We start from the raw sequence: 13,781 nt of genomic DNA on the forward strand, positions 1-13,781 counted from the left end.
TACGAAATCTCAAATGTACAAATTGGTCATACAAACTTTTACATTTTCTTTCCAAACGACATTCCTAGTACACACGCAATTAACGATATTTAAGGAAATTTAAATCAATGAAAATGTCACTCCAAGTGGAGGCAGTACTTTAATAAATAAATTACATTAAATAAAAAAATTATCAATTGAAATTTGTGTATTAGTTCTATCTTTTAGTTCCTTTTAAGTGTAATCATCATAAAGACAATGTGTCCTCTTGTAATTAAATGTAAAATACATCAATCTACCGTAACAGCTATGTCCGCGAGCATTTCTCTGAGAACCTAATTAAGTGTTGATCGTGTTTTGATAAATGACTTTCGGAAATGTTGTATTGTTACACTGAATTAAAAGCTGGCCTCCTTTGTATTATCATGTTAATTATGTCTTTTGAATCAAAAAAAGGAGGTGGAATAAAAGAAAAGTTAAAAGGCACAAAAATCTTACAAAATTAAAATTTAGTGGCCCCAGTCGTATGTCGGGTGAACTCTCTTCATTTGATCAATTGAACACTTATACATGTTTTTGTGTATGTAACATAAACTACCTTAAATTAACCCACTCTTTCATAACTGTGATTAAAGATAATGAGGCAGCCAAGCGAAATGGATACTAAGTAAAATAGAGAGCTTAATTTCACAGATACGGACCATTGTGGGCAAGTGAGTTTCACAGAATTCTTTAACTATCACTTAGAGATATCCTCAAGGATGATAAGAAGTTTCATTATTACTTCCAATGAAATCTCGACATTAATATTGTACTAATTGAACAATACAAAAATTGAGTTTCGACATAGACGATTGTCACGTGTTTTTGAAAAAAGTAATCTTGTTTGGTGGTGTATCAACAGTTAGTCTATTTCCCTGCTATGGGGACTCCCGATTTGGTGGGTTAATATTAAACACCAGTACAGGCTCCAGACTTATCAAGAAAACAAAAAAAACAGTGACGTAATAAACATTTATTCGCATACACGTGATGGTTGTTGAAACCAGTTGGAACGATCTTTCATATGTTGGACATTTTGAAAATAAATGGTATTTAAACAGAATAATGAACACCTTCATTAGAAAAAGCGCGTTATTAAAAATTATTATCGACGTGTTTGCAAAATAAGGATTCAGTCAATAAACAGCCCGTTTCCCTAACACCCCCCCCCCCACGGTTTTCTCGATGTCAAAGCAATTTTTTTCAATTTCTGGAGGTCCCTGGTAACTCGTGCCTCACTTATAGTGTGCTCTATGTTTGTGGACCTCGTTGTGCATTTTCTGATTAACAAACACCTTTCCCTCTCATGAAAACCACATGTCATGTTTTATTTATTGATATAAGTGAGTATATGTATGCCTTTGGAAGACTTTTAATTACTCTTCAATTTTCAGAAGCATTCTTGTTTTCGGTATCAACAATACATAATTTCTTAAGTCCACTAAATATTTTCATTAAGCAAAAAAAAGTGTTGAGAAAAACCCTGGTACAAAATCTGTTGTGATACTCAGTTCTAATCCTGTGTATGTTTCATTGGAATAGTTAGATATATTCAACCAATGAAATGTTTTGCAGAGTGAATCTAGTCATGACAATTTCAAGTTCAGGAAGACAAAGTATGCACATCATTATAAGCTGTCAGCTTTTTAGTGAGCCTATCTGGTAGATAGTGAGATAGTTTGCATTTCTAATTGTTTTGATCAAGTAAATGTACTATAATTTCGGCTGTTGTAAACTGTGTAAATATTTATTAATTTTGGCAAATGTTGCAGCCTTACAAGGTTGTAAATGTTGAGCTCTGTCATGGCTAACGGTGTTTTATTGTCCCTGACTTACACAGTCCATTAGAGTCCAGGGTTCTCTTGCTTATAACAGTAAAGTGAATCACGCTGATTTTTCTTGTATCCAACATTCTTTTATCCCAACCTTCCCTAATTAATTAGCCTTTATCATCAAAGTATTTGATACCACATCTTTTGTGTCCCGAAAATTATTATTAATTGATGTATTATAACACATGTTACGTTTGTACACTGGAATTGAAATGATGCTTACTTGTATGTTATTTAGTATGTCAAAAGAATGATAAAATGTCTTCAGTAAACAGGTAAAAAATTCACTGAATAAATACACATAAATCAGAGTCAAGTACATGTAGTTCAGTTTTGAAACCAAGCAAAGTTTGGTGGGAAAAGATATTGAAAAAGTAGGATAAAATACATAGCCAGAAAATTAGTTTAAAAATGATTGCACAGGTTTGCAATTAGTCTACAGATAGAATAATATTTTAATTTATTCAGTTTCTCGAACAGTGAACAGTTCTAATGATAATTTCAGTATTGATTGAGAAATGTCTACCAATTGGAAGTTCATAATCAGGCAAATAAAATCAATTGTTCTACTTAATTTTTGAAGTTAATGACAAGTATCAAGTTATTTAACATGGATGATGATGACATTTACATGCACATGCCTGTTTTTTGTGTGCAATCCAAAGCCATTGGAAATTTGCCTTTTTTTCTCAGAACATGAATATGCATGTGTGTGTGTGTGTGTATATATATATGTATGTATGTATGCATGCTTACATGGGAGAATTGCTGTAATTGCATCTTGAAAATGTATCTAGCTGTTGTCATTGCTTTAGTTTCCATATCCAAATACTTCTTGTGCACTTATTGATATTTATAAATTTTATTTGCTGAAAGTTGTAAATATATTTTGAATAAAGATCACTGGTTTTCCAATTCAACAAGAAGAAAAGCATCACAAAATCTTGATTTTGAAATTTACATTAAAAAGGCATATTATTTAAGAATTTTATTGCATAAAATATATTTCTTTCCAAATATGATTTCATATCTTTACCCTCCCTAGCTGCATCTTTACCATGTAAATATTGACCACACTGTTAAATCTTAAAATATTTTCACAAGTTGAATATTTTATATGAGAAAAAAAGAATGGGGGGGGGGCAGAGATAGAGGTAGGGAGAGAGAGAGGTGGGGGAGAGGGAGGGAGGTTGAGATAGATAGGATAGCCATGAGATTGAAATATATATATGGAAAAAAGCACAAGTGTTGTGATGGGACATGATAATCTGCTGTATGATAGAGAAATTTCCATTAAAGAAACACTACTACATAAATGACTACCAAAGTTGTCTATAATAAAAGGCTTGTTAAAAACTAGAACTTTTTCATACCAGTTGAAAGTACCAATATAACTGAATTTTTTTTGACACTGCTGATATTAATCAATATAAAATATATATTTGTGTACTTTCTTTGCAGGATTTGGATGTCATCTTTGCATACCTCCATGGCATGGAAGCACTGTCATCCCTCCGGGAACCAGCTCTGCGAGCTCTTTGTAGGACTGTTAGATATGAGTATCACGATGCCAATGACATTCTTTACTGGTATGTATCAAAAGTTAGTGTTGGGAATGAATTTGAGTTTAAAGACTGATGATCAATTGTTCATAAGAATTGGTCAAATATCATTTTAATTGGTTAGAGATACTTTTTATATGTTGTTTGGGTATACTTTGATATGCTTCTCCATGTCCATGAATTATTTGAATTATATCTCTTAGATGGTTATCTCACTGCTTGGCTGAGATCGTGGGTCCGAAAAGTGTTACATATGTGCCAGAAATTGAATATATGTAAACAACATTTTCTAGGTATTAGTCGATACCTTTGAGCAATAATACTGACCTCAGAGTTTTGTATTTTGACTTAAACATAATGATAAAAACAACACATTGAAAAAGTTGCGCATGTAACTTGTCTTATTTTTGCACAAATTTCAAGTGGGTATAGGCACAAACAAGCATAATAATACAGAATATTTCCTCTTTTATTTGAAGCTTTCTGTGAAACTTGACATAAAGGAGTAACTTGACATATAACAAACATATGTAATTGGACACTTACCTGTGGAACATATACAAGATTAACTTTTTTCTCATCTGTGCTATTTGCCAGTATTCAGTGGTCAGGTACACACATGTGAAGAAAACCAATATTACCGTATATACTCAAATATAAGTCCATTTGCATATAAGCCGACCCCCCCCCCCCCCCCATTGAACAGATATCAACACAAGATGCATGCAGTAAGTTATAAATGCATTTATTTAGGCAAACTTATCTTAACAAAAAGTACACGTATACTTATCTCGGGCATGGTATGTATGATTATTAAAAAGAAATGGTATAATGGTGTTTGAAAAGTAATTTATTTAATTTTCTGTTTTCTTATTGGTTCTGCCTAATTTAGATTGGTGTATAATTTGATCGAACAATGACAAGAATTGAGCATTTGTGAGTTGCTGTAACTCTACCTCTCCCTTTCTAGTCAATTATTGTTTGTTTATGCATCATTGCATTGGACATTTTATATCAGTGTACCAGTAATTAGTTGGGTTTTTTTCCTTGAAATTTTAAATACCTATTCAAATGTGATCCTAGTATGACAAAACAATGAACAACAATACGGTTTGATTCAACGCTCGCAATTAGGCTACTGAATGTATTTACATAATTTCGCCACCGCATGTACATCGTAGGTTTGAACACGAGCTTAATGAAGTACATTGTTGGAGTCAAATCATGGGCACCACTGCACTAAACTTTAATGATATCTCCAAAATACAATAATGAATTTTCAGAAATAATCCTCCGAAAATTATGCCAATACCGTCAAAGCTGAGTTGTAGTTTGCTTTGATGTAATCGACCTTACACCATACCTGTCAACTCTCACGCTGGGAGAAAAGAAAACAATTGATGAATTATGGGGTCACTCCACACCTACCTCCCAATTTCATAATATCTCCTGATTTTTGCAGAGAACTCCTGATTATTACATTATGTCTTTGTTTGTAATTTCTCCTTAAAAAAAACTCCTATATAAATAGATATGTGGTATGCACTCCATGGAAGGCATGTTCTGTTGTATCCATTGTGAATATAGTCCTATATATAAGAGGTATCACATGTTATTTATGTTTTAGTGCTATGACCCTGATGCCCAAAACATAAATATCAGCATCGAGGTCTTGCATGTAGGACTACTGTGAATATTATCATGATGAAATAATTACTTTACTAGAAAGAATTCGCTTCGTCACAAAATAAGTTACGTTTAAACATTCATGTAAATTTAAGAATTTTTTTTCACTACATCAATACAAAAATCAGAAAATAAACCAGAACAAAAAATAAACCACAACAATAAAATTGTCGGTAATTAATTTCAATATAAAGAATGATCACAGTGATTGCTGTAGCTCCATATACTGTAGCTCTATTCCCACCAAAGAAACTGACACGAGTGAGCACCTGGCATTTTTATACAGTATACAGGAATGTTAATTACCATCGTTATATTAAAGAAGGAATGAAAGTACATACCACACAGCATATGTGTCCTCAAAATATTAATTCAAAATACAAATGTTTTATAGTAGACAATACTAAATGCCTTTTGGTTGACAATAAGGGAATAAGGTTGGACATACAATGAGGGGAAAATAGTTGCCACATGTTTCGGTACCGTGAGGCTGCCTATTTAGGTACCTTTAGTTCAACAAAATTGGTAATCTTTATTTCCCAATCAGTTGTTGGTGCTTGCGTAACACATGGTAGTGTAGAACATGGTTTCTTTGAATTATGACGGAGGGCCAGTCATTTTCACAAAATAGTTTCATCAATAAGGATTAACTTTTACTTAGTCGCGCTGGCTTTCTTGCTTGTTTATTTAAGACTAACCTTTAGCTATTGTGCAGTATGGCCACAGCTGACCAGAATATGAAAATAGGGCTCATCCCATGGGGAAAAAAAGGTGCGTCACAGGGAGAAACCGCATGTCCTTTGTGAATTTCGCCCATATTAGACTCGGAAGATGGATTAACATTTAGTGAAAAAAAAGGCTTTAAAATTCCATGAAAAACCTCCCGATTTTAGGCAATTAAACATCAATGTACAGGTATAGTTGCCGGTCAAAATTCCCGCTTAACACATTAACCCCTGGTGCTTTTTGTCATTTTCGCCTGAAAATCGAGTAGGAAACACATTTTGAAAGCTATTTCTGAATAGATCCGAAAACACCATATCCCCGGTGATCTTTCAATAACATACTGCCTAGTTGTGTTAGAAACATTTATTTCATTGGCTATTTGACTCGCACATGAGCAGAAAGGTAAAAGTTTGATTTTTTAAATATTTTTTTTGCATAACGGAGCCATTATTTTTGTATGGAGACCACTCATTATTCCAAATGCCTATCTTATCCTACCTTTTCCAAATGCTCATCTGTCTGTTTGCAGTTCATACTTGTTTGCCTTGGATCTGAGACCAAAAGTCTGAAATCCGGACACAAAATCGGATTCTGACCACGGGCAAATTTTGGGTAGAAAATAGTTGGGTCAAAAAAATGACTTTTTTATCTGTATTTTGTCGTGCAACTAGATATTCCAGATTATTTGGTATCATTGTAGAGCTACATCTGTCTACCTTTCTATAATACCACCCACTTTAGTGTATCATGCATGACTATGATGCTACAGAGCTCCGCAGTAGGCTACTACCTCCTGCCCCATTAAGTCGTCACTAGGGGTTAATGTGTTAACTATCTACTGCTCCGGTGGCTTAGTGGTTAGAGTGTTCACCTCGGATGTGGGAGGTCATGTGTTTGATCCCTGGCCGAGTCATATCAAAGACTTATGAAAATGGTACTAACAGCTGCCTTGCTTGGCGCTCAGCATTAAGAGGTTAGTGTTAGGACTGGTCGGCCAGGTGTCGGGATAATGTGACTGTGTTCGACGTCATGCTAAATGTCTGCGGCATGGTGTCCCAGTGCTAGACATCTCTATAAACTGCCATACTGCAGACGTCTTAGTGATATGACTGAAATATTTTTAAAACTATGTTAAAATTCCAAATCACACACACTCCAACAATCAACAAAGGAGACACCGAAACATCAGGCTTTAAATTGTGTGGAAAGTTTGATATTGTTCAGCCAAAACACAAAACTAACATAGATTCAAGATGATCTTAGTTGATTTATAATGAGAATTTCAGCCTTTATGAAAGTTATGCTGGTTATGTGCCTTGTACAATTAAACATGCATACCATTTCATAAATCTTACCTCAGTTTGTAGGATCGCTTATATCATTGAAAATTAGTAACTTGTGAGCGTGTGATTCAACTTAAATGAAACAGCTATTAAGGACTTGCTGAAATGTTATCTAGAAGAATGCAATTTGGTTGAAAAAATGATTAAAGCAAAATCTGCATCTAATATGTTTGGGATGGATTTAAGTGATGCTATGCATGCTTTGCACTGTGTAAGTACTGTACGTTAGAGTTCAACCAGGTCTCCTGGCTAAACTCAACCACCCAGCGAATTTGGAAGTCTGTATTTACCTTTTTTAATTTCATGTTGGAGAAATCAGAAAATATGCACCTGCAAAATAATAACAAAATCAATCATACTACTTGATAACAGTTCAATGAGTGTCGAGTCACCGAAAATGATTTTTTATACATGCATATGTCTTAGGACACAGAAAAAATTATTTTTTCGTACGAGTAGGCCTGCCTGTCAACTGTTAAGCAATGTAGTGTATTTACATTTAACAGCAATTTGAACCATTTTACATTTTGGTACACATCCATTATGTGTGGAAAAATTTAAGAGTAAAGTCTGATTGTTATAGCTATGTAATTATTTTTCATGGAAGACTTTTTTATGTGCTTTAAAATCTTGAGAGAACTTGTTCACCGTCATGTCAGTGAGGCCGCATGACCAACCATAGCTGCCATTTTTCATACTTGAAATTTACAAGTTTTTCATCTGTGTCTACATCACTAAGTAATCTGAATTTGATAATTTATTAAACCTAATTGCTGCCTGTATCAATATCAGAGCCTTTACCTAAGTTATTGAAGCTTTCATAGTTGTGATTCTAATCGTGAAAACTTCGTAAGTACTGAATGAAATCCATTTTGGAGAGTGGAGATTACGAACCAGTTACTTTAAATAGCAGATATCAACCAGAGCATAAACAGTGATCACGTGATCTGACGTAATTGTCATTCGCAGAAATGAATGTAGTATTTATTAGGGGATTTCCCCAAAGGTGGCGCTATGAAAACTGGTTTAAAATAGCTGATGTTAACAGCAGACGTCAAAAGGCGCTTCCATGCGAATTGAGTAGAGATGTCAAAAGGCGCTTTCATGCGAATGGAGTAGAGGTGTCCAAAGGCACTTGCATGAGGTAAAGGGTTAAGTTAATTAACCATATTTCTTTCAAAGACTGCATTTGTTATGTATATAGCATGGACACCAAATCCCAGCTAATATGGCAAATGATTTATAAATATTCAGATAAATGAAAACATTACATGTGGTGTTGGAAAATCCATAATTTTGTAAAAAATGTGAATAGAAGCCAAATAAATAAATGGGTGGAGAGAAAATAAATAGTTATGTCAAAAGGTTCAACATGTAATGAGAGATAACAGAGAGATAATGAACTTTCATGCCTTAGTTATTAGCATTACAAAACACAATAGTCCAGAAGATATAGACAAATCAGCATAGTACTTGCTGCAAGTGGACAAATTTTGCTACATTAAGTACAAAAGCCGTTACTAAATCCTAAGTTAAATGCAGCTGTTATGAAGCAAAAATAGTAATAAGGATGTTGTCAAGAAATGTGGCCTGCCATGTAACTGTCATTTTTACAGATTCAATCAAGCCTACATAAATCTACAGTGAAAGAACATCCCTTCTTCAGAAACACCAATTCTAGCAATTACTACAACCAATAATCTAACATAACTGTTACCTTTGATTTGGACAAAACTTCTGCTATTTGTAAAAACAATTGGCACTCCTTTAATCGTAGTCACATGGTTCCTTTATGATTTCTGACATTCTACAACTACGTAAAGAAAACTGAGCAAAACTTAGCACTCAAAGCAGTACACTGTTTGGTGGACACAACGAGTTATATGTGTGACTGATATCTGGGAGTCTTAAAGTTTGCACAGTTTTGTGTGGCCTTTGATGATATGTTATTTTGTCTTTAATAAGTTCATAATTTCGTATTTCGTTGCTCTTAATTTTGCTGTGGCAGTATAAAAATACCCAAAATTTTAGAATTATTTTGCTTTCATCAATGGATGCAAAAATTATGATAGCTAATTTTGCATGAAGGAGGTACATATATTTTAATTATTACTGCATTTTTAGATTTTCATTTGGCTGCTCTAAGATAAAGTTTTATCATAATTTTTTCACTCTAAAGTCAGTCAGTAGCAAAGGTAGCCATGATCTCAGTAAAGCAATTCACAAAAACTTGCTCATCTAATAAATATCTGGGTTGCAGTGCAGTGAAAATGTTTAAAAGAAAGGTGCACAGGTGAAATATTACAAAGAAGAAACTTGAATACTTTATTATCGATTATTGAAAACCATAATTGAATGCTTAGTCATTTGACTTTTCTGACCAATCTTTGGTTATTTTGTTCTTCATCACCCCCACCGCGAATCAGATTACTTGCGTTATAGCTGGTCCTGATTTGTCCATATATATATATATATATATATATATATATATATATATATATATATATATGGTTTAACATCACATTAAAAAAATCCTTACTGTATAGTGACCAGCAGAAGTTATGCTGAAGAACTGTTAAAGACAAAAACCATATCAGTGTCTCAAGAAAAACAAACTTGTTCAATTAAAAGTAAGCATTTCACCACCAAAAAAAGTAAAACAGAGGTAAACATGTTATAAAAAAAAACCAAAATGGCATGTAAAATTAAGATTAAGGCAAAAAAATAATCGGTCAAATTATCTGAAGCATCCAATAGCTTCTTGGCTGAACATCAACAGTGGATGCTTCCTTTACAAGCAGGTTGCCTTCAGTGTTTGACTCGTATGACATGCAGGAGCAGGGATTTACCAATCCATTTGCTCACTCCCAGGCAAGATAAAGGGCACTTGTCTATGGGCAAGTTCAGAAACAGAGAGATTGACATTCAAGTCTCCCAAGAAATTTTATTTAATGTTGGTTATCTGGCTAAAATACATATAACTCAAGCTCTGTATTAGCTTACCAAAGTTTTGTATCCTGTGATTTTGGTGCAATACATATATGAATACCTTTATTTAGTGTTGATATGTACCACACTCTCATCATACATAATTGGCCTCAGTTTCTTTTATGTATGATCAATAAATAGTATGTCATTACATTTTGTGTTGTTCATCCTCAGACTTGCATTTACTAGCACTGATATGATAATTTGAATATTTACTATTTAAATCAAGATTTCAAAAATAAGGAATAAATATTTCTTTTTAACTTATCAGTTACACTTTAGTTGTAGATTTGTTTGTATCAAGGATTTCCCAACTTTCATCTTCTTCAAGTTGGCTTTGGGTAGTTGATCAGCTTACTGGTCATAAACAATTGACTTGTCAAGGATTGTTTTTATGCATGTGCCAGTTTTAATATGATGAGTATGTTATGACTCTATGGTCTTAAACGCATCATCATTGGCAACTCAGTCTCGAGAGACCATGCGAATAGCGCCCTTGGGGTGTTGGCATCGTCTGCTGTGGCTGTGCAGGCCTGTACGTGAGTGACAGTCCCTATTGCAGTTGGTGCAGAAATACTGTTAAGTCTGAGTTACTGTGGTTGCTGCTGCATTCTTCTTCCTCTCATGTTTCTCTGCCACCAACTGGCCTCTCCTTGCATCAGCGACTGATATGCCCTTGCTTACTGTCAGTCTCCAGGTGCCTCGGTCCTTGGCCAGCACTTCTCAGCCATCAGGTGAAATGTCGCATGCCTTCATGTCCCTCTTGCACACATCCTTGAAATGGAGTGAGGGGAGGCCGACTCTTCTCGTGCCAGTGGTCAGCTGTCCATATAGGATGTCCTTTGGCAGCCTCCCATCCTCCATGCATTGGACATGTCCCAGCCATCGAAGGCTGCGTTTGCTCAGCAGGGAGTACATGCTGGGGGTATTTGCATGCTGCATGATCTTGCTGTGTGGGACACGGTCTTGCCACCTAATTTTCAGGATGCATTTTAGGCACTGTATATGGAAGGAGTTGAGCTGGCACTCTTGCCTCATGTAGGTACTCCAGGTCTCACTTCCATATAGAAGGGGTCTGAGAACGCATGCCTGGTAGACTTGGACCTTGGTGTGCTCTGTCAGCACGTTGTTTTCCCACACCCTCTTCGTTAGTCGTGCCATGATGGTGTTTGCCTTTCCAAGCCTTCTGTCCAGCTCCATATCAAGTGAGAGAGTGTTGCTGATGGTTGACCTCAGGTAGGTAAAATCATGCTGTGGAGTTCTGGGGGGCAACCGATCTTATTGAGAAGTTCAAAAAGACCCTTCCTGCTGACCAAGTCAAAGGCCTTGGTGGGGTCAATGAATATCATGTAGAGTGGTTGACCTTGCTCTCTTGCTCTTCTCTCTCTGTAGTTATGACAGTCAATGCTGTCCCCCTTGTTTTTGTAAAGAGTCACAATTGTGGTGTCGCGCCTGTCTTGGGGGACTGCTCCTTCCTTGCAGCAGAGGCAGAGTAGCTCATGCAGTGGTTGAAGCAATGTTGGTTTCCCACGTTTGATAGCTTTGGGCAGGATGCTGTCACTACCTGGTGCTTTGTCATTTGGGATAGGAGTCGATTGCTTTGCTGAGCTTCTCTAAGGTTGGCACTTTGTCGAGCTCCTCCATGGTGGGCAGATTCTTTATGCTGCTGAAGGCTGCATTGGTGACTGACGTTTCTCAGGAATATAGCTCTGAGTAGTGCTCCACCCATCTGTTGCCCACAGTCTGTGATCTTCTCTCCCATCAGAGATTTCAGGGGAGCGACCCCTTTCACTCTAGGGCCTAGAGCCTTCTTGATGCCACTGTACATATTTTGGATGTTTCCGGACTCAACACTGCGCTGGATTCCTTCACACAGTTTTTGCCAGTACTCATTCATGCACTGTCTAGCGATGCGTTGGGTGAGAGTGGCAAGCATCCATTATTAGGGCATTTTTTGTAAGCTATGAAGGCTTTTAGTTTCTCCTTGATTAGTGGTTCCATCCTTGATAGGTGTGTGTTGAACCAGTCCTGGCTGGGTCATTCCTTCTTGCCAAACATGGACATGGCTGTACTGTAGATGGTACCCTTCATGGCATTCCACTTGGCTGTGTCATTGAGCTGTGGCAGGTCCTGGAGAGCCTTGTCCAGAGCGGACTCGTACTCCTCTACCTTGGAGGGGACCGACATCTACGCAGTGTTTTATGTGAGGGCGTCCTTTTGGTTTTGAGCGGTGTAGTGTGTATGGCTGTTTCGCAACTGCTGCTCACCAGGGCATGGTCGGAGTCGCAGTCTGCACTGTGGTAAGTTCTGGTGGAGAGAACGCTGTTAAGGGCAGAGTGCCAGGTGATGACCAAGTCGAGTTGGTGCCAGCGATGAGACCTGAGGTGTTTCCATGACACTTTGTGTTGTGGCTTACACTTGAAGAACGTGTTTGTGACGCACAGGCCATGATAGGTGCACAGCTCCTGCAGTTTCTGACCGTTTTCGTTGGCCTTTCCAGTGCCATGATATCTGAGGCAGGTAATCCATGACTCTTGGTCTGCACCTACTTTGGCATTAAAGTTGCCAAGGAGGAATAGTGGTTTGTCTTTGGGGCATCCTTTGATCTGTTCGTCCAGCTGCCCATAGAACTGATCCTTTGTGTCTTCTGAAGACGTGAGGGTGGGGGCATAGACACTGAGGATGTTGACAGGACCTGCAGCAGTGGCGAGGCGGATGGACAAGAGATGCTCAGTGCCCCCTGTGGGAGGTTCAGCCGAGGGCAGGAGATTGTTTTTGATGGTGTAGCCTACTCTGTTCTGGCGGGGCTCCTCAGGTTCTTGACCCTTCCACAAGAAGATGTAGTTTTCCTCTCTGAGGGAGCCACTAGAGGCAGGCCTGGTTTCCTGGAGGGCAGCAATGCTGATGTTTAGTCTGGTGAGTTCTCTATCGATGATGGCCATCCTCCTGGTGTCGTCCACCTCCCTAAGGTCGTCAGAGATGCCAATGCACATGGTGCGCACATTCCAGCTTGCAAATCGAAGAACTGGAGTCTTTATTGGTTTCTTGTTTCTTTTGTCTGCTGTGGAATTTCCGTCTGCTTGTCATGCTGAGCAACACACTGAGCTCCAGACACCCACTGGAGCAGGCAGATGATGGCGGGTCAACACCTTATTGACCCGGGGCTGCCCGGCTTGAGGCGGGCGGTTGTCAGCCAGTGGGACATAGTGATCCCTCCTACCGTCAAAGCTGACCCGTGGTGCCCCTTCCCTACGCCAATCAGGTGGGACTTATAACCCGTAAACTGTCAGTTTCCATGTTGTTTCCTCACTCAGTAGCGAGACTGGAGTGACCTCTCCAGGGCACAAGCCTGGGCATGGAGTATGGAGATCCTGGGCTGCCCAGACGTCAGGATCCTCCTCTCGTCCTTGCTGGTGGGGTCCAAAGGAATGCTGAGCATGACATTTGGCACCAGTTTGGATGCAGGAGCTGCTGGAAGGAAGTTGTAGTCAGCACCCAGCTGCCTTGGGGGCTCCACTCTGGATTTTCTGTCTGGGTTTACTCCCGTAGTCTTTTCTTCTCCCGAAGATATCCAAAAGGCAGTGGAGCCATCATCCAATGGATGGAACTTGGTGGGTTTTGAA

General features: G+C 37.8%; 1 protein-coding gene across 11 annotated transcripts in view; it reads left to right on the top strand.

The window, feature by feature from the left end:
* The window catches only part of LOC149772737 (rap guanine nucleotide exchange factor 6-like), a 314,757-nt gene that overhangs the window by 45,938 nt on the left and 255,038 nt on the right, over window positions 1-13,781 (top strand). For all 11 annotated transcript variants that reach the window (XM_089947349.1, XM_089947357.1, XM_089947356.1 and 8 more), the window contains one exon: window positions 3,315-3,442. In XM_089947349.1, the coding sequence (XP_089803475.1) occupies window positions 3,315-3,442 (128 nt within the window). The remainder of the gene's footprint in view (window positions 1-3,314; window positions 3,443-13,781) is intronic.

This window comes from Sinohyriopsis cumingii, unplaced genomic scaffold, assembly GCF_028554795.1.
Source record: "Sinohyriopsis cumingii isolate HCF-2022 unplaced genomic scaffold, ASM2855479v2 utg001180l, whole genome shotgun sequence".
Lineage (NCBI taxonomy): Eukaryota > Metazoa > Mollusca > Bivalvia > Unionida > Unionidae > Sinohyriopsis > Sinohyriopsis cumingii.